The following is a 26955-nucleotide window of genomic DNA, read 5'->3' as shown; positions in this document are numbered from 1 at the left end:
ATCTTGGTGGGAACAATAGTTGCGTTGCCTGCCCTCTCCGCCGCTGCACACCCCCCCGCAGGGCAACTTTTAACTCACGGAAGCTCCGGAGCTTGATCTGATGCTGCAGGTGGCTCCAAAGTCGCGCTGCACCGGCCAGCACCACGCAGCAGCAGAAGCCTCAGGGAAGAAAAGAAACCAGTTTAAAAGAAATCTGGAGGAAAAAGGAGAATTTAGCCAATTTAAACAGAAGAACTAGAGGAGAGATTGATTCACATGTCTGTCCTTGTTAGTTTACCGAGTTACAAAGCTGGATATGGCTGAAAGAGAAGGATTGTCTTAAAGATATCAGTCCTATTGGTTAGTGTATGAGTATTACCCATGCATGGATGCTGTCTCCACCAACCATGGAGAATGAAATTTCACATGGAGAAATGTGAAATCATGCATTTAAATTAAAAGAAAGAATGAAACAGGACAGGATAGGGAAAATCTGACTCAAGACCAGCATATGTGAGAAGAATTTGGGTGTACTAGTGAATCAGAAGCTCAATATGCCACAACAGCTGCAAAGTAAATCAACACCATCTTGAGGTGCATCAAAAGGTGTGTACAGTCCATATTGCAGGGAGTACTATGCCTATATGCGCTACCCCGCCTTAGTCAGCCTTAATGTCAAGTATTGCATTCAGTTCTGCACACTAGTTTTTTTTTTTTAAACTAGAGCAGGTCCAGAAATTAGCTACCAAAATCATGAAAGGACTCAAAGCGAAATCCTATGAATAACAATTGAAATGTTTAACTTGAAGAAGAGAAGGTTGAAAGATATACATAGCTTTTTCAAAAATATCAGTGGAGGATACATTGCAGATTTATTCTTACTTGCTCCAGTGGCTCTAATGGCAGGAAACAGAATTGCCTCAAACCGTAAGATGGACGATAAATAAATTAAATTTAAAAAAAACCAATAAACAATGTAAATATATATTAGAAATTAGGAAATAAGAAGTAGGAGTTCTCCATCAATTATCATATAGGATGGTTTCTTATTGTAACTAGAGGTTTTCAAACAGAGGATAGTCATCAATTGGGAATAGTGTAATAAGAAACTGGTTCAGTTCCAATGCCTGCTTCTGCAAACTAATATCTCTTCCACAGTCATCAAGCATAATTCATATTAACTCAAGTATTTTAACTCAGATATTTATACATGTTACCATCATCATACCTCCATTTTCATTTGACTATAATTGTTTAAACATCCTTCATCATAAAATATACCAATATTTAATACATAACCACATACCGACATTTCATTTACTATTTCTAAAATCCTCCAATGACATTAAATCCTTACGCCCTATTCTAACTAAACATCCATAATATTTAATAACCAAGTTTTCTAATCCTTCTTCCCAAATCACTGTTTACAATTTACATCCCATTTCCATATATATATATATATATATATATATATATATATATATATATATATGTGTGTGTGTGTGTGTGTGTGTGTGTGTGTGTGTGTGTGTGTGTGTGTTATTATCATTATCTCTCCTTTATTTGACTATATCCTGCATCATATTATTCCCCCCCCCTAATAATCAAGACTTAATTGAATCTAACTTAATTCTTTTTTTTATTAACCTTTATATATAATCCAAAAGGGTTTCTAATCTTCCTTTCATGGGTACCATTCAATATTCATATCCAGTTATTACTTATAGGTGGATTTCAGAGAGCTCCTGGGGGCTGGGGAGGGGAGAAATGAGCAAAAAATGGGCCTTTTTTGCTCAAATTTGCCCCCCCCCAGCCCCCAGGAGCACTCTATAAGCTTCCTAATGCCCTTTAAAAAAAACAGGCCCATTTTCGCAAAAAACGGGCCGTTTTTGGGAGGTTTGCAGAGTGCAAAAACTTTTTTTTTAATCTGCCACTTCAAAACCTTGGTGTGTCTTATACTCCAGTGCGTCTTTTACTCTGAAAAATATGGTACATTTCCAAATATTGTTTATCAGCATTCTCTTGGTAAGACTGAGCAGAGAGATTTATAAAGAAACAGAGTTGGAAGGGACCTTGGAGATTTTCTAGTCCAACCCCTGCTGAAGCATGAGATGAGACCCTATACTATTATGGACACATTTCTTCTTAAAAATCTCCAGTGCGGGTATACCCGCAATTTCTGAAGACATCTCATTTCTCCAATTGTTCTGTCAAGAAATTTCTCATTTCTAGATTGGATCTGCTTGATAAATTTCCATTTCACAGATCCGTCTCAAAGTTACTTCAAGTTGAGCCAAGCACCACCTATTCTATACATTTTTTCTTGCCTGTGTAAAATCTTACTTTACTCTCCATTAAATTGCATTTTTGGTGAGAAATGATGTTCTACAGTGGTATTCAGTTTACTACAATGCAAGGGAAGATGATTAAAGCAGATATGAGGACTTTCTATTGTTGGTTTGCTAATGCCAATGTTTCTCTCTTTTCCCACAATGATGTAATATACATATATACAGTATATAGCATTTTTTCAGTACAGTGGGGATCAGTTACAGGAAGAGATAGAAAAAGTGAAGACTATTTTAATTTTTAAAAAATACATTTATGAATGGATTTATTAATTGGCTATCTGAAAATATATCAAGAATCTGTGCAAGATAACCAGTAGATTATTTAAACTTCAAAGATATAACATACCTTTATCAATACATACATACATACGTAACCTGTTTCCCAAAAATAAGATCTCCCCAGATAATAAGCCAAATCCGGCTTTTGAGCGCATGTGCTAAAATAAGCTCTCCCCCCAAAATAAGCCTTTCCCAAAAATATTGCAACACAGCAACAGCCATGAGGTGACCACGCTTGCTGCCTCCTGCACCTCAAAAATAATAAGACCTCCCCGAAAATAAGGCCAAGTGCTTATTTCGGGGGTCAACGAAAACCCAGTCTTATTTTTGGGGAAACATGGTATATGCTGAAATGCATATGCATGACTGAAGTCCAAAAGGAGCAGAATAATTTTTTTATTAACAATTCAAGTTAATATATTTCTCTATATTACTAAGCACTGTTTAAAGCTTAGTAACCAACTAACAGAAACCAATTAACAACAGGTAATTATAAATAAAACCATAAAGTATTCATCTGATCCATAATTCATTGTTAACAGACATCCTACCATCTGGAGTGGGAATTAATGTGCAACTCAAGCATCATATGTCTTGTGATGAAGACAAGGCATGCAAAAATGGATATCAATGTTGCAAATGATTTTCTGCGCTATCTTATTTCTGATGTCTCTTATATATGAGTAATGTTGACATATAGAACATGTAAGCAATATAAACATTGCATTTATAATCTGGAAATTATGATACTTTTAAACATTATAGAAAGTATTTTCATCAAGTCCATTATACAATAAATACACATTACCCTATGATTTGAGCCATTAGAATAAGAGTGGGGACAAACAAGCAAACTCTCAGGAGTGATATACAGGTAGTCCTCAAGGTATGAATCTAATGGAGCCTGCCCATCATCAAATGAGTCAGACTTAATTTTACAATTTTTAAAAATCAAATTCATTAATTAATTGATTGCTGTCCTTACTATTTCTTCCTATTCATTAATTGATTGCTGCCCCCCTTAACTGAACTGAGGGGCTTTCCAGTGGCCGCCTATCAGCTGTTTCTGGATCAGCCTTCTGCTAAGGCTCGCAGAGCTCTCCAATTGCAGTTGCTTTCTTAAAAAACCATTTGCTGCTGGTTCAGCTCAAGCTTCTACAGACAGCTGCCCAGCGGGGGGGGGGGGGGTAGGAGGGTGGGCAGTAATTTACAGAACTCTCCTATTGCAGTTGCTTTTTTTTAAAAAAAATCACTTAACACTAATTAGTCTTCAACCAGGCACAGAGGGAGATGGGGAAGGGATTTACAGAACTCTCAGCTTGCAAACAGTAACAGAGATGGAAGGGACTCTGAGGTAATCTAGTCTAACCCACTGCTCTCACAAGATAGTATTTCTGATAAATGCCAATCCAGCCTCTTTTTAAAAGCTTCTAGTGATGTGGCACCAACAACTTCTGGAACTGCTAAAATTAAAATTTAAAACCTACAAACGACAGTAATATATACTGTTAGATCGGCGCAAAGTAGCAGGCAAGAGGCACGAGTGAACTTCAGCACTTTTTTATTAGTAAAGCAAGGTAAAACGCTCTGCCAGCTGGGCTGCTGGAGCTCGTCCTTTAAGGAGCTCCGGCAGACCCGCTTGCCAATGACAGCGGTTTAAACTTGCTGCAGCTTGGGCGACCAATCCGTGGTGAGCATGCAAATTCAATGACATATATCCATACATAAGACCCTTCCCCCATAGAATGAACAGTGTCCAATCCCCGGCGTACTTAGGTGATGTAGTCCTTCAGGTAGGCAGGGCACGCCGGCTGCTGACTGGACCTGCGCAGCTCACTTGTTCCTGGGATCTCGGCCGATGCAGTCGAGCCTATTGCTCCACTGGCTGCCTGGGAGGGAACCTTCTAGAACTCCTCGGCCCGTGAGTTGAGTTCTGGCCTGGCTCCCTCAGCTCCTGGGACTCCATCTCTCTGCTGGATGTCTTCGACCCCAGAGAAGTGGTCGTAGCTTGGGTTGGATGGCAGCTCACTTTGGTGCCCGCTTGGTTGGGCTGGCTTCCACTCGTCTGTTTCTCATCCAGCAATTGAGCATGCTCCTCGGGGCGGAGACCTTGGTTGTTCGGGGGGTTGTTCCAAGCTGGCGGATGTGGCCCAATCGCCCTGGTTCCTTAGTTTGGTGTCCCCCAGATGTTGTCGGAGCTGGTCTATGTGTCTTCTCCAGGTCCTTCCGTCCTCTAGCTCCACTCAGTATGACTTTGTCCCGGTGATGGCCACGACTCGTCCTGCCAGCCAGGTCGGATACCCAGCATAGTTGTGAGTGAACACTCAGTCATTTATGTTGAATGCTCAGGTTGACCGAGCTGAGTCCAGGGGGGTTTCTGGGAGGTAATCCAGGAGGTACCGGTCAAGCCAGGACCTCAGTCTTCTTCCCATCAACAGTTCGGCTGGGCTCTTGGCGGTGTTTGAGTGGGATGTGATGTGTTGGGCAAGGAGGAACTGGTCGACCTTCTCCTGCCAGTTGCTGGGTGAGGGTTTCCTTGGTTAATCTCACCATCCATTCGGCCTGTCCATTGCTAGCTGAGTTGAATGGTGCGATGAGTACATGCCTGATCCCTTGTTCCGTGAGGAACATTTCCATGGTCTTGGCTGTCAGTTGTGAGCCGTTGTTGGAGACCAGGATATTTGATAGGCCGTGGGTGGCGAAGAGTCGTCGGGGGACTCGGATGGTGGCTTCTGTCATGGTGGTTGGCATGATGATGACCTCCAGCCATTTGGAGTAGGTGTCCACAATGATCAGGAACCTCTGCCCCTGCACTGGCCCCGCGAAATCCATATGTATGATTGACCATGGGCCCTTGGCTGCCTCCCATTCCTGAGTGGGTGCCTGTGGTGGGGCTGGTTGGGTTTCCTGGCAAGATCTGCAAGTGGCCATCTACTCGGTAATGTCCTTGTCCATATTGGGCCACCAAATGTAGCTCCGGGCTAGTGCCTTCATCCTCACTATTCCCAGGTGTCCCACGTGCAGAGCATTCATGGCTCACCTCTGTAGCTTTTGTGATATGTTGACCCTCTCTCCCCACAGCAAGCAGTCCTTAATAGTAGACAGTTTGGTTTGCTTACTTTGGTAGCTCTAGAACTCTTCACCCAGCTTCTCCTGTGGCCACCCCCTCAACACCCAGTTTAGAATTTTGCACAGATTCTGGTCTTTCTAGGTGTGCTTGGCAATGTCTCTGGCAGTAACTGGGCTGGCTAGGTCAATGTCGATCAGTAGTACTTGGGCGGTGGGGGTGGGGTCTTCCACAAATTCTGGCACTGGGCAGCGGCTGAGGGCATCTATGTGGCTGATGAATTTCCCTGGCCAGTGGACAAGCTTGTAGTCGTATGCTGTGAGGAAGATGGCCCATCTGGTCATCCTTGGGGATATGTATGGAGGGTCTGTTGGTCGCCAGCGAGGACTCCCAGTAGGGGCTTATGGTTGGTGATGAGCTCGAACCGCCTTCCATACACATACTTGTGAAACCACTTGATTCCTGCCAATGCAGACATAGCTTCCTTATCGATCTGGCTATAGTTGCGCTCGGCTAGTGACAAGGTCTTGGAGTAGTAGGCTATCAGGTCTTCCATCCATCTAGCAGGGGGGGGGGGGGGCTGAGTACGGCTCCAACTCCAAAAGGGGAAGCATTGCAGGTTATTAAGACAGGCAGTGTGTGGTTGAATTGGATGAGAATGCTGTCAAAGTAGAGGAGCTATTTTACTTCTGTGAAGGCCCGGTCTTCTTTTTGCCCCCAGGTCCACGGCGGCGTCCTCCCCAAGAGCTTGTGAAGTGGTTCAGCATTGGTGGCCTTCTGTTGTAAAAAAATACTATAAAAGTTCAACAGTCCTAAGAAGGCTTGCAGCTCTGTCTTGTTTTTTGGGGTGGGAGCGTTCTTAATGGCTCTCACCTTGCTGTTGGTGGAGTGGATGCCCGACCCATCTATCAGGTAGCTAGGAATTCTACCTGCCTTATGCCGATCTTGCATTTGTCTCCGTTAACTTTAAGTCCTTTTAGAAGAACCTCTCTAATGTCTCGCATGCACACTCCATCAACTGCTCTATGGAGTCCCCTGAGATGAATACGTCATCAAAGTATGGCACCACCCCCGGGATTCCTTGCAGTAGCTGCTTCATTAGGCATTGAAAAAGTCCTGGGGCTACACTGACCCCAAACTGCAGCCTGGTACATTTGAATGCCCCCTATGAGTCACTATGGTTTGTGCTTCAGTGGTGGCTTCATCCACTGGCAACTGCTGATATGCTTGGGTTAGGTCCAGTTTGGCGAATACTTTCCCACCTCCTAGGGAATGCAACAGATGTTGCACTACTGGCACCAGGTATGCACTCTGCTGTATTTAGCGTGCACTTGCAATCCGTGCAGAGGCGGACGGAACCATCTGGCTTCAGAGGGGTGACTATGGGGGTCTCCCATCCGCATGGTCAGTTGGCACTAGGATTCCTTGGGCTGTAAAACAAATGGGACCCTTTGGGGTTTGAGCCTGATGGGGGTTACATGGGGATCTGGGTTAAAAGAAATGGGTTTCCCCGTATATTTAACTAGGCCCCCATCGAAAACGTCAGCGAAATCCGCCTACAGCCAATCCAGATTATGAGTGGTTATGTGGTGTAGGATGTTGATATCTAGTCCAGCGGCTTGAACCATTCCACTACTAGCAGGGATGGTCGGTTGCTGGCGATGACCGTGAAGGGTAGGTGGCCCCGGAACTTGTGGAACACCACTTTGACCTCCATTCTGATCAGTACCTGGATTTAGTTCCCTTGGTAGTTATTCAGTCAGATGTTTGGCAGCTTGAGGAACTTCCTGCTGGTGGCAGGATTTAATCTCTTGATTGTTTGTCAGGACACAATGGTGAAATACGATCCTGTGTCCAGCTCCATCTGGCAGGGGGCCCCCTTGATGGTGATGGTAGCGTGGTATTTCTCCCTCTCATAGGCATCTGAGTGCCTTACGGTGGTGTGGTTTATTTAGCTGGAGGCTTGGAATTAGTCCTCTCTCTGCCTGTTCCGCTGCTGGTCGGCTCTTGGGTTATTTGGTCTCTCTGGTGATGCCATGGGCTTGGGCTGGAGGGGGTGGGCTGGGACGCTCTGCAGGCCTCAGCAATGTGGCCCTTCCTCAGCGGCAGGTTGTGTCTCGTAAATGGCAGGCTGCCCTTGTGTGGAACCCCATGCAGCCTGGACAACAGGGCTGCCTATCTTCCAAGTTCTTAGGGTTCTGTCACCTCTCCAGGTACACACGGTGGATGGTGTTGTCGTCGTTCCAGTCCTCATCGTATTCAAGGACTTCTGTGGACCAGTTGGGTTCCCCATATGTATGGTGCACCCTACTGGTCTTCCTTACGTTCGCTGGAGTTGTCTGACAATTCCACAGCCCTGGCTTCCACGACCACGTCCTTAAATGAGACCCCTCTCCTGATCAACAGTTTTTTTTGTAGGGAAAGGTTCTAATGGCCAGGATGATCCGGTCTTTCATCATTTCTTCTGGGCTTATGAATTCGCACCTGGTGGCGATTTCCCTGAGGCTGGCAACAAAATTGTTTACTGTCTCTCCCTCCCTTTGGCACCGGTGGAAGAATTTGTTACGGCTAATCATGGGGGCAGTGGATGGCGCATAGTGGCCATCTAGGGCTTGCTGTAGGGTCATCCATGAGACAGATTCCAAATCTGCTGGGGCAATCAGCGTCTGTGCCTTCTTGCAGATCTTGTTGCCACAGTACGTTAGGAACAACACTCGCTTTCTGTTGTCTGGCCAGTCCTGGTTGTCGTTGGCTTCCAGGAACATTCTGAATCGTACCATATATGTGTGCCAGTCCTCCGTTTGCAGGTCGAAAATCGCTGGTGCTGGGGACGCCTGCGATGCCATCTTGTGCTGGTGGTTTCAGGGTTCTTTGTCCTTGGCGCAAGATGGCTATGCTTGCCATGAGAAGGTTCTCAGGTCCCTTTGTCCTTTGTTGCCAGTGTTAGATCGGAGCAAGTAGCAGGCGAGAGGCACGAGTGAACTTCAGCACTTTTTTATTAGTAAGGCAAGGTAACAAGCTCTGCCGGCTGGGCTGCCGGAGCTCGTCCTTTAAGGAGCTCCAGCAGACCCGCCGGCCAATGACAGCGGTTTAAACTGAGCATGAAAATTAAATGACATATGTCTGTATGTAACATACACTAATCTCCAAAATAAAAGCAAGGAAACACAAGATTATAGAATGCTTCTTGTAGATGCTGGCTAGCATTTCAAGGCAAATGCAAGCAAACTTTATCTTTGCAAAATACTGTACTTACAAACACAATAGTTTGCAAAGTACAGTACTTAAAAAGCAGAGCAGTTCCTAAAGTGCTTACAAATAAACAGTACCATAGAATAACAAAAAAGAATATTTTAAAAGACTTACAGTATTTTACTGTACTTACAGAATTTTACACTTCTAGCATTCGATTCTAGCACAAGTTCTCAAGCCCACACAACAGCAAAACAAAACAAACAAACAAACAAAAAAACTTGGTGCCATACCTGGCTGCAAAAATCACCGGATCTTGTTTGACCATGTGACCAAGGGACCAAAATAAAAAAGAATCCTACCACAGCAAGTCAGAGTTAAAAATTGCCACCACTGCAGTAGTGACTGAATCCAAGTCACATGGCTATAGAGGCTTCTTTTTGATCACAGTTTTGAATTTCTAAAGTAAGTACCCTTTCTGAATAAATTTGTTCTTGTGAAAATTCGCTAAATGAACGTTCATACCTGGGGGATTAGCTGTATTAGTTCCTGAGATTGATGTGTCAGCTGTCCCCTGCCAGTTTATTCTATTTCCTTAACATCATGTTTGTACTGCAATTTGTAGAGAACAACAAAATGTGGAGGATAAAATAGATAGTGCCAACTATTCAGATCAACTTTGCCTATAATGGAGGAATCTGAATACCAATTAGGGTACTTAGAATCCCATAACTAGTTTCACTATCTCATACAAGCTTCACTTTCCTCTACTGTCATACAACAAACCATTTAAAAAGAGCCTTTCAGTAAAAGCAGTTTATGATATAAAGCATATATTTCTTATTTAAGTTCAATAAATGTATCACATCTAAATAACTGCAAAAACAAAACCATTTGGGCGATTTTGTAATATGTAACTTTAGTCTTAACTCAGTTAAAGTGCAATAAACATTATTGAACATTAATTAATTTTATACTGCATCTTGCAAGATTGTGTTATATTACCTTCAGGCATCTTTGGTTTTTAGCTTGTATTTTGGAAACCTTTCCTTCTGAAATTAGTGAAATGCTTACTATTATAGCTTTAAGATTGTGGGAAAAGTTATGTAAAATTCCTTAGAATATATATTACTGGAAAGAAACAAATACTATACAATCTGTGGTTTTTGCTTGGTATATTTTTCTTTGTACACAAATGCCTGAATAAAAACAACAGTGGATCTTTTCCCAACATAATGAGGCTGCATATCAGCTAAAAACTGCAAAGAATATATGTATTACATTTTAGCAGAGGTAATTCTATAAAATCATAAAGAGGAGTCAAAGACCTATCAGGTTAATGGTTTTCAGATGTCTATGGTTTTAAAGGATTTAGAACTGACCCTGGATACAGGGAAGAAATGAGCAAGATGTGAGCTGTTCAGGAAGTATCTGCAGAAGAGATTATAGAGTCCTGACAAGAGGGAAGCATGAGAAAGAAACTCAAAATAACCCCACCTTGATTTTGTATAGTATACAATGGGACATGCATATTCATTAATGAACAAAAATTGTCCAAATAGCTTAATGAACCAATAGTAAAAATAACATTCAAAACATTAAAGGCAAAGTGCCAGGATAAATTCAACTGCCAGGATGATGTGCCAACGGGCTTTTATGTTAGGTTTTTGGGCACTGCAGAGCATGAAAAGAAAGGGAGGAAAAATGCCTTTCCATGTTTTACTTATATTTCTATAATATCTCTTTTTCCCTCTTATTCATTCATTTTCTGAACCAAAAAGCAATAAAAGAAAGCTGTTGTGAGAGATCACAAGAAGTCTACATGCCTCCAATCCATTATGTTCTGAGCAGATTATTTCCATAGCAGCCAAAACCTGCTAGTAAAACATATGCCTGCAATTTCAAGTGCAGAAAGTGGGAGTTCATGTTTTAAATCCATTTGGAGGGATAACTTGAAATGAAGACATAGCATTCCTTTTCCAAATAAAACACTGGAGTCCATTGCATAATTTTGCTTGCAATTCATTGCTTAGATTGGAATAACTAGCTATGGATTTGATATTATTTTTTATCCTAAGAGAAGTAAGTAGCACAAAATCGTTTGAAGTGAGAATCACTATGAGTTCCATACAAGGGCAGCTGTCACTGAAAATAGTATGCATTTTTCCTCCGCCTACTGCTCCTCCTACTCTTCCTTATGAATAGGGATAGCTGCAGCACTCTATTTTACCAATGTCATTATGTAGACATTTACTGAGAAAGTGCAGTAAAATTAATGTTGACACTGCACATCCTTTCCATGTGGCCACAAAAAAGCTAGAATTTATCTTCACTGGAATTAGACCACTTCTTTCTCCTTCCTTTCTCCACTAAGCGTGACAGGCTTAGTGTCTTCTTGAGACATGACCAGTACTGAATGAGGGATATTACCATGGGCATCCAATTCCATAGATAGATAGAAATAAAGGTTCCTTGAAGAGATCAGCATCCTAAGGATCTCATGTTTTTAATACTAACTCTTCTGAATGCAAGGACAGACTAGAAATAATACAGATAATGTGTAAAGGGCATAATGCATGACCAAGTGATACAATATCACCTATTCTTTTCTCAATCTGCCTTGAAGAAATATTTCACAAACTATACTGGGCAAAAGATTAAATAAAAATCAATGGTGCCTATTTAAATTACTTTAGATTTGCATGGTGTTGTTCTCTTCTTACAAGTTCCAGAATAGCTACAAAGACACATACAAGAACTGCACGAAGCAGGAGAACTATTTGGCTTAAAAATAAACCTGAAAAAGAGCCAGGCTATGTTTAATAAATTCACCAAAAAAAAAAAATATCTGGAGAAGAACTAGATATAGTAGATCACAATATATATCTTGGCAACAAATCTCAATGGAAGGTGATACAATAAAGAAAATTGAAAAGTGTGTTAAATGTCATTGGCTAAGCATAATTTTCAAAAACAAGCTCCCCCAATGTCTGAAGAGAAAGTTTTTGATCAGAGTTACCTGCTTTAACATATGCCAGTGAAACATGGAAACTAATCTCACAATCAATACAAAAACTATGAGTGGCACAAAGAGCCATGGAAAGATGCATTTTCGGCATTACGAGACAAGATAGAAAGACCTGTACATGGATTGGAGAATAAACAAAAGTATACAATATCCTCAAGAGAGTGAAATAATTGAAATAGAAATGGGCTGGTCACAAAACAAGGAGAACTGATGGCAGGTGGATCAAGGCAGTTATAGAATGGATTCCACTTTATAAAAAGCATCCATGAAAGGGACCCAAAACATCAGCAAGTATTGTGGCCCCAATGGGAAAAAGAAAGCTCAGAACCGTATAGATTGGAAACATGTGGAAGGAGCCTTTATCCTGCAGTGAATGGACAATGGCTAAAATGATGATGATGATGATGATAATGCATGTGCACTGAAATTTTAGAAATCAGAGGTATGGGCAGGAATGAGATTGAGTAGTATTTCCCTCCTAATAAGAATAAGGATTTAGAAGACAAAACACATGATTTAAGGGGCAAGACATCAATTTTTGCTTATATCAAATTGCAGAAATGCAGATTTAGTAATCATTTTTAATTAGGTGCAGACAAAAAAAATCTGACTGGTCTGCAGTTTTTCTTGGCACACAATTTCTTCTTTATAGCACAAAGTCTGTTGTGGGGAAAAATAGATTTTATCTCTGAACCTGCCACAAATGTATTACATTTGCTATTCTCATCTCACTGTCCACTGAAATGAATAGACTGAATATTGAACAGAAAATCATAGATTAACAACTAATAAATGTTTTCATATGAAAGCCTTTACTAGACTGTATCAGCTGCTCAGTGTAACTGACCAATTTCTAATCAATGTCATTTATCAGTTTCGTGTAATATTTTTCAAGCCGCGGAATGATACTATAACCCTTCTTATTGTCTTTTCAAATATACTTTAGATTTTTAGTTATATCACAGATATCTTCCAATCAAAAGTTAGACATATATTCACCTTTAAAGTAAAATATTGACAGAATCACTTTATAAAGTAAATCATTTGTAGAAAAACTAATTGCCAAGAGTCAACAGCTAATAGTCCCATTCTGTTCAGGAAGCATTGAAAATCACTATCAGGTGACTGTAGTTGATCGTGGTGGTGCAGAATTGAAGTAGCCATAATTTTGCAAAATTTCAAAACCACAAGTGTTACGAGTCTTGGACACATTCTGTAAGTTAGACCATTTGAGGTATACTGATTCAAAAATTGTTATCCTTTGATGCACTGTATTCTTCATTTTAAAGTGACAAACAGACAAAGCTTTAGTGTATAGATTCAATTTATTTAATGCCCATTCAGATTCTTGCATAAATTTCCTGATTAACTTTCCCCAAAGCTATGTAATCTAATTAATGGGGCGGGGGGGGGGGGAAGGGGAGAGATTCAAGAACTATAAAATTTACCCAACAAAAGCATACTATTTGCCATTACTCACAGCTCCTACTGGGGTAAGTGGGATGCTATATAAGTATATAGCATCAGTCAATGAAGTTTTGCTAATTGTTTTATTATGCTTTCTTTTGTTTATTACTCTGGTTTATGTGTTTATGAATCACAATGCTCTCAATTGGAATTGGTCCAGTTATTAAGGCACCAGGGTAAAAAAGTGAGAAATCAAGTCCCGTTTTAGCCATGACGGATGGGTGAGTCAATCTCTCTCAGCTTCACTGGATTGTTGTTGTGGGGAAGGTGTGTTGGATATATTTGCAACTTTGAGTTATTTGTAAAATAAGTAGCAAATAAAAAATGATAGATAGGTGATAGATAGATAGTTAGATAGTTAGATAGATAGATAGATAGATAGATAGATAGATAGATAGATAGATAGATAGATAGGTAGATTCATTCTAATAATTCATCTAGAAGACAGAGCCAAGGAATGAGTAGCAAGATGGATCAGGCCCAGCGTGTTAATTGCTGAGCCACTGCACCGCTCTCCCTCTTTGAATAGGCCATGTGAAATTTATTTATTAAGCAGAATTTATTAGATATTTTAGGGGAAAAAGGAAAGTACAAGACAGTAGCATGGTTAGAAGAAAAAATGTCAGCTGTTACTATGCATTACAGTGCCTAGAGTACAAAACTGTAACATAGTGGCTATAATTTTGATAATGATCTGTAAAACTGTGCCTTTAAATGGATTACAAACAGTTTGAGAAAATGAGCCACCTATTGTCACAGCTGACACAGATGACAACTAGAAGATTTGGGTTTCCAAACCTATTTTGTTTTTATTCAGTATCCAAATTAGATAAAATTAGATAAAATTATAGTAAAATAACAGTAGATAATTTGAGTGAAATTGACATATAGACTATAGAAATGACTTATTTTAGATTTATGAAATAAATGCAATGAGAAAGGGAAATGATTTCAACTATAATATATATGCCCAAGGATTAGAAATTTTTAAGAAATTAATATTTGCAGAAGCTGGAGATATTTATGGAAAATAAGAACATAAAATCTAAAGATTTAGTGATGTTCAAAGTGGCAAATCTGTTGATAACCAAAAATTGAATGCTTGACATTTTATCCTTAGCTAATGATAAAAAGCTTGGATATAATAGCAGTCATCGAGAAATTAAATAATTTGCTACACTTTTGAATTAGTTAATCTAAAGTATATTCCATTTTTAACAAATGGTAAATGGTAATATTTATTATATTGTAATAACAAAAAAATTCTACAATCAAAAATTGCCTGCTTGTCAGATATGTAAAATAGTTTCTGGGGCCATTTTTCAAAAATATATTTCAATATGCCCAATGTTTCAATGTTAAAATATTTTTAAAGGAAGTAGTGAGCTTCCTCCCATATTTGGGCATACCAGGTGTTGTAACACAAATAAATACATACATACATACATACATACATACATACATACATACATACATATACGTACGTATATGTATTTGTGTTACAACCCCTGGTATGCCCAAATATGGGAGGAAGCTCACTACTCCCCCTTTCTGTCCTTCGGCTCATTACAGAAAACCATCCAGGCAGAAAACCATATTTTTTATTTTTAATGTTGCCTTTTTATATTTGTGTTGTATTTGTGCTGATAAATAAATAAAGGGAGACTAGTATAGATCTATTTCGAGCTATTTAGCTCTCATCAGCTAGCCATACCCTTACTGGCCCAGGTTCAAATCCCATTCAAAATTCAAATTTTGTATGTGTATGTATGTATGTATGTATGTATGTATGTATGTATGTATGTATGTATATATATATATATATATATATATATATATATATATATATATATATATATATATATATATATATATATATATATACATACATACATACATACACACACACATACATACATACATACATACATACAAAATATTTTTACACATTCATTTGTATATCTAAATTAAATTGAAATGTTCTCCTTTGATAGTCATCTTTAATTCCTTTTATTTCCTGCTAGTATGCAACCTTCAAAGTCCCATCCTATTATGATTTTTAAACAAAATTCAAGACAAAAAGCATTTTTCCAAGGAATTCTTACAATTTCAAAATCTTATTTCCAATCTATCTGTACCTTTAATCCATTTGTAACTTTCCAAAAACAAAGTTTTAATCACTCTATTGCTCTTTATTTACACATATCCATACATACACAAACCCCCTTAAAAGAGGATAAAACATAAAGAACGGTTGCTGGAACTGGATATGTCTAGTCTTATAAAAAGAAGGACTAGTGGTGACATGATAACAGTGTTCTGATATCTCAGGGGTTGCCACAAAGAAGAGTGAGTCAAACTATTCTCCAAAGCATCTGAGGATAGGACAAGAAGCAGAGGATGGAAACTAATCAAGGAGAGAAGCAATTTAGAACTAAGGAGAAATTTCCTGACAGTTAGAACAATTAATCAGTGGAACAGCTTGCCCCCAGAAGTTGTGAAGTCTTTAAGAAGATGTTGGATAGCCATCTGTCTGAAACGTTATAGGGTTTCCTGCCTAGGCAGGGGGTTGGACTAGAAGACCTCCAAGTGACTGTAAGTGACTGTCCACTAGGACTCCAAAATCCATCTTGCAGTTATTACTATTGAGCCAGGTACCACTGATTTTATATCTATGCATTTGTTTTTTCTTGCCTTAAAAGTAGAATCTTACTTTTCCCACCACTGAATTTCATTTTGTTAGTTAGGGGCCAGTATTCAAGTTTGTCAAGATCTTCTGTATCTTGAGCCTATCTTCTTCAGTATTAGCTATTCCTGCAAGCTTGGTGTCAATGCAAATTTGATGAGTTCAACTTCTATCCCCTTATCTAAATAATTGATGAAGATATTGAAGAGTACTGGGCTTAAGGTACAGCCTCGAGGTATCCCACTGCATACTTTCTTTCATGCGGATACAATTCCATTAATGTCCAGACATTGAGTGCGGTTGGTCAGCCAGTTACAAATGCATCTGGTGGTGATGCTATCAAACCCACATAGTAGGTTGTGGTCTACTTTATCAAATGCCTTACTGAGGTTCGAGTAAATTATATCTGCAGCATTTTGCTGGTCCACTAATTTTGTTACTTTGCCAATGAATGCAATATATTGGCATAATCTGTTTTTGACAAAGGCATATTGGCTTCTGGTTATGGTGTTTCCAGATTCATTACTTGATTATCTTTTCCAGAATTTTTCCAGGTGTAAATAACAGGATGATAGGTCTGTAGTTTCCTGGTCCATTTTTCCCAATTTTTTAGATGGGAACTATATCAGCCTTTTCCAGATCTGGTAGTTCTCCGATGGTCCAGGATCTTTGAAAAATATAGTTCAGGGTTCTGAGATTATATCTGCGATTTCCTTCAGAATCTTGGGGTGTGATTCATCTGGTTCTGGTAATTTGAACTAGAATGGATGGAGGTTCTCTTACCATTTTCTTGCTTATTTTGACTTGCATTTCTAATCTGCATTTTACAGGTTTTTAAAAAATAAATTACACTTTTTTCTTTTTGTGAAAAGACAGGTGCAAAAAATGAGTTAAGCAGTTCTGCTTTCTCCTTCCTGCTTGTCATCTTTTTATTTTCTCCCATTAATGGACTAATCGTTTCCTTGACTTTTTTTTTTACATGTTGAAAACGTTTTTAAAATTATTTTTTGTTACAAGCCTTAGTTCATTTTGAGCCTTAGCTTTCCTGACTTCATCTTTGTAGGTTCGAGGTATTTGATGTATTCTGCCTTAGTTATCCTCCTCTTATATATGTATCTATCTATTTAATAATTTTAACTTGATGTATTTCTGATATGGACTGTACACCGCCCCGAGTCCCTTTTGGGAGAGGGGGCGGTCTATAAGCGCTAAGAAATAAATAAATAAATAAATAAATAAATAAATAAATAAATAAATGCACCCTTCTTTTCACTTTTTATATTTTTTGTCTTTCAGTTATCAGGAAATTCTTTGTGCAGCCATGCTGGTTTCTTGAGATCTCTTATTTTTCTTCTTCATCAGAATTGTGCTGGACTGGAGTTTTATAATCTCATTTTTCAAAGTTTCCCAAGTTTCTTGGGTTGTTTCCCCATGAGGTTCTCATCCATGGAACCCTTCTCAAGCTCTAAGTTTATTGAAATCAGCTCTCTTAAAGTCCAAAACTCTAGTTTGATTTTGTTCTACTGCTTGAGCTTGCAAAATCTTGAATTCCAATATTGCATGATCACTCCTCTCTCCCCCACCAAGATTTCTGTTACTTCAATGCCTTCTATCATTTCATCTCTGTTACAGAAAATTAAGTCTAGTATGGTTGACCTTCCGGTTCCCTTTTCTACTTTTTGGGAGACAAAATTGTCTGCCAGGTTTGTGAGAAATCCGCTTGATTTTCCACTAGGTGCAGAGTTTGTTTCCCAGTTAATGTAAGGATAGTTAATGTCCCTTATTACTATTACTGTCTGCTTCCTATATGAATTTTGCCCCATTTTACAAACTTATTTGCTAACATTGTTGTGAAGTAAATCTGGCTTCCCCCATTGACTTTGCTTGTCAGAAGATTGTAAAAATTGATCACATGACCATGAGACATTATAACCATCATAAATACCTGCCAGTTGCTAAGCGACTGAATTTTGATTATATGACTATGGAGATGCTGCAATGGTCTAAATGTGAAAAATGGTCATAATTCACTTTTTCAGTGCTGTTTTAAATTTGAGTGGTCTCTAAATGAACTATTTTAAGTCAGAGATTACCTGTATTTGTATTTCAAAATTGTTAGTGTTTTTTAGAAACAGCCTTCCAACTAAATTATTAACAAAAGCCACTGAAATCAATGAGGTAATTAATCTTGATGCGTAACTGGTCCCATTAATTTCAATTGAATGTAGTTATGACAGGATAGATGCTATCCATGAATTCCAGAAAGAACTTGCTTAGAAAGGTAGTATATAAATCTATTAATGGAACAGATTTGATATAATACAAACAAAGTACTGTTTACATTTTGACACATGTAATATGTCATTTTACTAACATTTTCAAACCATTCCTTGTTTCAAAGTTCTTCAAGCATTACAATATGAGGCAGGGCGGGTTCCCCCCCCCCCCCATCTTAATCCTTTGACAAAGAACAGAATAAAGCTGGATCGCTTCCAAGACCATTAAAAGGGGAAAATGTTTCTCCAGAAAGATAGTTTGAATAGGTCCTTTCAGATTATAGTAAACATTATAAACAAAATAGTTTTGAATTCCAGCATTTTATAACAGAGAACTCTGGTAATATATAATATTATATTCAAAAGCAATAGACACCCATATAATACTGCTGCTCTTCAAATAGCATTGGTTGCAATTTGCATTGGTGGGTTTCCAGGTGCAATTTAAGGTGCTGGTCATCATTTTTAGTGCCCATCATCAGATAGGGCCAGGTTATTTGAAGGATCAACTATCTTCTATTTTTCCCGCATGTGCAATAAGATCAGTCAGAGTGTCAGCTCTGCCATGCACAGCATGGCGCCTCACAAGCATCCTGCCCGTAAAGGCTAGAAAGTGGGGGAGGGGGGATAAATGAGCAATAAAGCTGTGTTTGTACGTGATGGGGCTCTAAAGGTACTCTTAAAGCAGATTTGGAGGAAGACACAAGGATGAATGTACAATGCAAGATGGTTTAGTTTGCAGGGGGGGGAGCTAAATTGTACATCCTGCAGAGCCAACAATTAATGGTTCTACAAAATAGTCATGATTCAAAGGTTTAGGGATACTTCAGCTTTGTAAAAAACCTGCACCTAGTCAAGTGCCAGGATTTTGTATCTATCCCTAAATTGCCTCAGGCCACTCCATCGACTGCATCGCTAAAAGAGTGTATCACCCAACTACAGAATATCTCACCGGTGATAAGGAAAACTTCGGATGAAGCTAGGGAAGCAAATAAGAAGCAAGCCAATAAAAAACACACGAAGCCTAGGAACTTTAAAGTGGGACATAAGGACTGTCTGTCTGTCTATCAATCTAATTCTTACAATCTAGACAACTATCCAAAAAACTGGGATCAAAGTACGTTGGACTTTTCACCATAAAAAGGATTATTAACCCAACGTCTATAGAACTTGTACCAAAAAGGCTCAGATGCATACACTCTGTATTTCATTGCAGCATGTTGAAAGCAGAGGTCACATATTCCCTACACCCTTTGTCACAACCACCTCCTGATCCCATTATGATTGAGGGAGAGCAATACTTTGAAGTCAGAGATTTTTGGACTCCTGTACACATTGGGCAAATACCAGTACTTGGCAGCTTGGGAAGACTTTCCTTCCTCAGAAACTGTATGGGTTGATTCCTAACACGTTAAGGCCTCCAGATTGCTTTAAAAATTCCATAAGCATTGCATAAGATAAGCCTTATTATACTGTCTTCTAATTGGAGAATTTTTGTGTGTCTCTTCCTCTTCTTTTCTTTTTCCTCTGTGGGACTGATGTCTCTATCAAGGGGAGTAGAATATCAGATCTGCTAGGTGCAGCTTGATACCTCATAGGCATCCTGCCATCAAAGGCTAGAAAGGGGAAGGTATGATAAATGGGCAATAAAGCTGTGTATGTATGTGATGGGAAATAGGGAAGGGGGAATGGCAGGTGATGAAGGCCAGAGAAGCTCAGCAACAGTTTGCACTAGAATCCAAGGCCAGGCACCCTGAGAAAGAATGCCTATTACTCCAAAATATTTCAGTGTTCTCAAAACATCTTAGGAAGTTCTGACTGGATGAAGATGGATTGGTCTCAGGGAGGGGGAATGTTGGGATGATGGGAAACTGTTCTGTATCTTATGAGTGTGTGAAATCCAGAGCTAGACTGATCTTACTGCAGCCAACATATCTTTAGTTAAAGAACCTTTTATTTCAAGCCAAGAGTGTCAGGGGTCTTTCTTTCCTAAGGCATCAGATTGGGGCAGAACTGACACAGAGTATATGTGCTCAAGGTTCCCCCAATAAAACAATGACTTTTATTAAGATGTAAGAAGTGTGACTTTTCTGACCTGACACTCCTCAGAGATTGTATGTTTCTCACTCTAATGTTGTTCCAGAAACCTTGGCAAATTTAGCTATTTCCCCAGATCTTGGGCAAAGTATCAGGTAAGCTCCTGGCCCCTATGAATGTCATTTTGTTTTATTGTTAAGCTATGTGTGCCTATGACTTATTTTTTAATATTCTTGCATTAGCCATCCTTCCATCTTTCTGAAGATAGTTGGTATAAAACAAAGAAACACATGGGGTAATGGTACAACATTCTAGACAAAAGAGAATACAAGGCATTTACTTAGGTTTATTTTCATCACTATTCTATTTTTTCATTGTGTTTACTTTCAGCCACTGCTAAGCCTTGATAAAATAAAAACAAGTTTTAAAGCAGTGGTGAGAAAGATAACACAAAACTAGACAGACAACCACATCTCCCCCTTCCCCTCCCCGATACTACTTGTGACAACTTGAGTAAGGGCTGATAGGGAGGGGAAATCAAAGGAAAGGATTTAATATTTGTTGAATGGTTTGAAAATATCATTTATGTTTCTCATGACTGTCATACCAAGGGGAAATTCTATAATTACTCAGTAGTTATATTGACTATTGAGGTCCGATCACTTATTCAAAGAACATACTGGCAATTAAATAGTATGAAATTTAACTACAGATTTTTATGACATTTAATAAAAGATACTGATGATACTACAGATTCTGTTCATGGCATATTATTCAACAAAATACTCTTCATTTGAAACTGATTTCTTCAAATGTGATTGAACCAAGAAAAACAATTTCATGACTATGTTTTGAAAATGCTAAATCTGCTATTTTGTTTTCCAATTATATTTCTCATCTAGTATCATATTTTACAAGAAACGTGTAATGGTATAAAATTATAGAGCAAAGAAAAGGCAAGTATGCATTTTAGTAGTTTGTACAAGACTCTGTGAGAGATCTTTTATTACATCATGTGCAAACATTTCCTATTAGGGGCACTCTGCTTGGTTTTCCTTATCTCACATAAAGATCTTTTGCTTGTCAGAATATATGCTTTCACCTACAGTATAGAAACAACACATTTCTTGTAACAGTAACCACAGTAAAAATAAAATGACAACATATTTAAACTAATGTCGTTTATATTTTGACAACTGATAGTGATATTCTATGGAAGAAGTACACTAACACAACTAAATATATTTAATGTTTTTCCTTTTCAAATACTTACAACTAGTATGATAGTTGTAAGTATAATATAGTATGCTAGTATAATATAGCAGATAATCTCTTTACGAGATTATCTGCTATATTAACGGCTCTTGGAAAAAACATGTAGATTTCATCATCCTTTCTATTACAAGTAGTAACAATTGAATGTTTTACATTTTATGAGAAGTTGATGGTGAAGATCTATTTTGTATAACTCCTGTATGGTTCATTATTAACATGAGAAGAAACAATTTTATTATGTTGTTTAGTAATGCTTGTTCTTTAATCCAAGTTGAAGAAGTGATGAGAAAATGTTCTTTACTGAAAGCAAATTATTATTTCAAGCAGCTTTCTTTTTATGCACCTTCTAACCTGGAAAAGAATTATAGCCTATGCCCTCTCAGGAGCCTAGTTATCCGTGTGAAATTGCACTTACCTGCCTGGTTTGTGGTTACATTGACTGAAACAAAGTGCCGTGTTGCTGGATTCTGGCCGGACACACCATTCACTGCCTCAATTTCAAAGGTATAATTTGTGTGAGAAAGCAGGTCTACCATCATCACAGAGGTGTTTTTCAGGTTGTTTTGATGTGGAAGGTACCTGACATGACTGCCACATGCCTCACAGAGCCCAGAGTGCCAGTTGCACTTCTTGCATGCAATATAATAAGACACATCTTTCCTTCCACCAGAATCAGCAGGAGGAATCCATTCCAGAAAGACACTAGTCTCGTTAACATTTGAGATGGCACTCCGAGGTGCAGAGGGGGGTCCTGGTATGTAAAGTGAGAAAAATAAAGTAAGAATCAGATTCAAATTCCAAGTTCCTAGCTAATATTTTCAAAGATAAAATAATTATAAATAAAATCTTCTGACAGGACTGGAGCTATGAGCCATTGGATCCCAATCTGGGAATGCATTAGCATCCAACACTTTCCTATCTCTTCTCAGAGATCAAGACAAGACTTCCAAGCAAGATAATGGGAAATCCAATAGCCTCCCAACAGTCTAGCAATTCTTTAGAACAAGTGTATTTTAACAGTGTATTTTAAACTTACAAAGCAAGAAAGTCCCTTAACAATGAACACATAAATTCAAAACTTCCTCCCCCACACAAAAACAACCCTGTCCTCTGTTCTCCTAAATACCTTCCTTGTTAAGAAGACTTCTGGTTTTCTACTTACTCTCAGTATTTTAGAACTATTATAAGTGTATTGAATTGTTTTTGAATTGTGAGAATGCTACCGTTAATTTTCTGTATAAATTGCACTGCAGTTTCCCTGAATGTTCATATATTCTGATTTACAAATACTCGTTGAAAGAAATTCTCTTATAAGGTATCACAAAATAGTAGTGCATTGTGAGGGTAAATTCAAATAAATTAAACAAGGGCCCAGACTTCCTTGTGTTTTCTAATTATCTATCAATCAAATTCACCTAGAAACAAATGGGTGCCTGGAATTCTAAGTTGTAGCTAAAATAACATAAACAAAGTATAGGAACGCATGCTTGCCACAGAAGTTAACAAATGCTAAGAAGACTGTTAGCATTAAGCACTCGGATCCGGGTTTCCTTTGATAATGGTGATGTTAAAATAACTTGTTATAATTCCAAATTCTAAAAATTTCTTTATTTATATTGAAGATTCTGTTATGCATGATCAATCATTTCACCATCATTCATTAAATATTTGAATATATATAAGAATTATCCCAGTAATGTTAATTGTATCAATAATGTTGGCTGCTATGACAAATTGCATATTTACATATTCATTTGTTTGTTATTTTACAAATAACTTAAAGCAGTGATATATCCAACACATGTTCTTCATTCTATTTTCCCCACAACAATCGTTAAATGAGTTAGGCTGAGAGAGATAACAAACCCAATGCCACCCAGCTGGCTTTTATGGCCAAAGCTAAAACTCAATCTCCTGGTTTCTAGCCTGATGCTTCAACTACTAGACCAAATTAACTAATATAACTATGGAAATGATCTGCATAATTCTATAAACAGGGATGAAACTCCTGTCCTCTTTCAGATCTTTATTCCTGACTTCCGGTCATGAACAAATCATCTGTTAATCAATCAAATTTTACTTCAATGTAAGTGTATCTTGGTCTCTTATTTTAAAGTTGTTTTAAGATAAATGTTTTTCCTTCAGCATACACAAAAAAATAAGCACTAATCTTTTTTAGAATCAAACTGAATTCTTTTATTATTGTCTCTTGCCTGAAAAAAAGATGTGAGAAACTACAATGATGCTCAAAAAAGCTCAGTACTATTTCATATTTTCACTGTTTCTTCATAGAAACAAACTGACATGAGGTATACAATATTCAGCTGGGAACCACAACAAAACTAAGTTCCCTGGAATATATAACTGTATTGTTAATCACATATTCCTTACATTCCCACATAATATTGAAGGAGAGCTTTAAAACATGTTCATATTTATTTTGTTGTATAAAAGTATTTGAGCATACAAGGTAAAAACATGTGAACAGTCACTGCTATTGGGCAGCAATAGTACAGGAACATCATGCCCTTTTAAATCTGTTTACTAGGCCTAGGTTTTTATTTCTCCTGTTCTATGTCATTTGTCACTGACTTATGGCCAAAATTATGTATAATTTTATTTATATTCACATACATTTACATTCACATGAATTTATACAGATATTCTTCATATGCAGAACTTCAGTACCTAAGTATTTAAGTAATTACTTTGTCCTTTGTTTTTATTACCTAGAGTCTATTCTTGCCTCCATTGTACTGTAGTAAAAGTTGGATGCTTAATGTTTTTTTTTTCCAGACATTATGTTTTTAAAGAACTTAACTGTTTAATTTGTTAACCATTGACTGTAATAACGACTGTCTATCTATCATTGGTACATGGGGTAGAACAATTGAATTATAATAGCAAAGAGGTAACTTGGAGATGACTGGAGGTGAAAAAGTTTTTTTTTCTTGTTTCTCCCCTTTCTTTTAAAAATACTCTCCCCCTTTAAAACTTTTTTCACCAAGGAAATATAGAAACTGCAAGCCACAAATTGTGGCTCATTATCCTGTTATGAGTTAAAGAGGCTATGCACAAAGGCAGAAAGTGGGGAAAATATTACTTTGCTAAGGTCGGTTTGCAAACGACTGTTCCACGTGGCCCAGTAAGAACAGCCCATAATTCTGAGTTCTGCAGATCTCCATAAGATAAGCAAGGCATTGGGAGGGGTGGAGATGGCTGTGGGGACCCCAAGGAAAGGATGTAGAGTACGGGAGTATCTCAGGGGGTGGGGGAGGCCCTGAGAGGCCCAAGGCAGGCATCCTTGAGGCACTTCATTCGTATTTAATGACCCCCACATTCACCCCTACTTTCATTTACTGTATGCATTGGGGTGATCCAAGATGAAGGCTCTTCCACTTAACGAGTTTCAATTAACATCCTTCTGCCTTATGATCAAAATAGGTGGGTTCCATTACTGTTGTAAGTTGAGGATTACCTGTAGCTACCAGTGTCAAGAAAATATCAGGAATCACACTGAAATCCTGATTCTCAGTGATAGAACCAAAGATATATTTTTTTTGAAATTAAAGAAGGTATAGAACAGATGTGTCCAACTTGTGGTCCATGGGCTGCATGCATGTGGTCTTGAATAACTAGTAATGCATCCAGGATAATAAAAATATAAAAAATAAACCATCTCAAGACAATTCATGGATTAGACAACTATGATGTAGAGGATGAAAGTGGAAAACAAACTGCCAAAGACCAAGAAACTAAATAAAGGAATCCAAATGTTAAAACAAATGGTGGAAATTACCAAGAAATGAAAAGAAATCAAACAAAAAAAGTCAAAGATATCAGGAACGAACATCACCCAAAATTTCAAAGATTTGTTAGAAAAAGTAAGAAACAATATTACAACAATATTTGTAAAGACACAGGATTCAGAATGGGAAAAACAAAATTTTCCAAAATATGTCCTAACTTAGACGGTTATTTCAAGCTTAAACTGGTATGTTAAAATCACTGATTCTAAAAAGATAAAAGAAGCAAATAGTGTATTGAAATTTAGTATAGTGGTGATATCAACATTCTTAACATATATTACTTACTTACAAGAACATGTAATATTAAGATGAAGTTAGACTAAAACTTAATTCATTACCAAGTCAGCAGATTACAGAAATTAATGGAATATCTATAGAATTATGTCAAACAACAGAAGAATATATAGCAGTTCTAATTAAACTATGCCTGCAAAACTGGGCAACAATTCAGTTAAAGTTGAACTTCAGTTGAAAAAGGTTTATATACCAACACCAAAGAAAGGAGACTTAATGGAGTATACAAATTATTGTATAATATCCTTAATTTCACGTGCTAGCAAAATACGGCTTAAGATCATCCAAGACAGACTAAAACCATGCAGGGAGAGGAGATGTTAGATTGAACTGGTTTTAGTGTGGCCATGGAACACAGACATTATTGCTGATGTATGCAAACTAAAGAACAACAAGAAATCAGTAATCAGTAATCAGTGCTCAGTAATTGCTTTTTGTTGTGTCAAGCTATCAAGCTGTGAAGCATCCTAAGAAAAATGACAATTCCGGGAAATCTGGAATGAGACATCTATATACAAACCAGAAAATCACAATCTGGAAAAAATATGGTGAAACAGACTTGTTCTCACTGCTAGCAAAGCAGTGGGATCAGCTTATGTACTTTTTACTATTTTTGGAATATGAAGGGGGGGGCATGGGTGGATTGAAAGATGGTTTTAAAATTGGAGGAGAAAATAACAATAATCTCCATTATTCTGATTTCATTACTTTGATAGAAAAAATAATCTGCAAAATATAATAATGAACATCAAGCAACATAATGAAAAAATGGGATTAAAATTAATGAAGGGTAACAACAGGTATAACACCCAGCCTTATTTTTAACAAGGAATATACTGAAGCAGTGGAAAGATTCTGCCTTTTAGGATCAATTGTTTACAGTAAAGTAACCAAACAACAAGAAATACAAGTATTATCTGTCTGTCTATCATATTTAGGAACTGCCGTCTCCACCAGAGTAGACCTCACTTGCTGACTGTTTATGGAACTATGGGAACTATGTGTAAAGTAAATTATATATTGAATATTATTTTGATAATATACAATATGTAATTGTATATTAATTTTAATAATATATAAGATAAAACTACTTCATTTTATATTATTTTGTGGGCTCTATGGTGGACAGTTTTTTAAGACTGAGAGGAGCTTTCTCTTACATTAGTTATCAAGTAGCCATTTTAATTCTGTTGATTTAAATTAAGAAAGATA

The 26955-nt window shown here is 37.9% G+C and overlaps 1 protein-coding gene across 2 annotated transcripts in view; it reads right to left on the bottom strand.

Annotated features, from left to right (window-relative positions):
• Positions 1 to 26955, bottom strand: part of EPHA5 (EPH receptor A5) — a 227446-nt gene that overhangs the window by 57960 nt on the left and 142531 nt on the right. For both annotated transcript variants that reach the window (XM_081970085.1, XM_081970086.1), the window contains exon 5: positions 22056 to 22391. In XM_081970085.1, coding sequence (XP_081826211.1) covers positions 22056 to 22391 — 336 coding nt within the window. The remainder of the gene's footprint in view (positions 1 to 22055; positions 22392 to 26955) is intronic.

This window comes from Natrix helvetica, assembly GCF_964273705.1.
Source record: "Natrix helvetica genome assembly, chromosome: Z".
In the NCBI taxonomy this organism is placed as follows: Eukaryota; Metazoa; Chordata; class Lepidosauria; order Squamata; family Natricidae; genus Natrix; species Natrix helvetica.
Note: the sequence above shows the minus strand (reverse complement) of the source record. Positions and strands in the feature narration are given on the sequence as shown.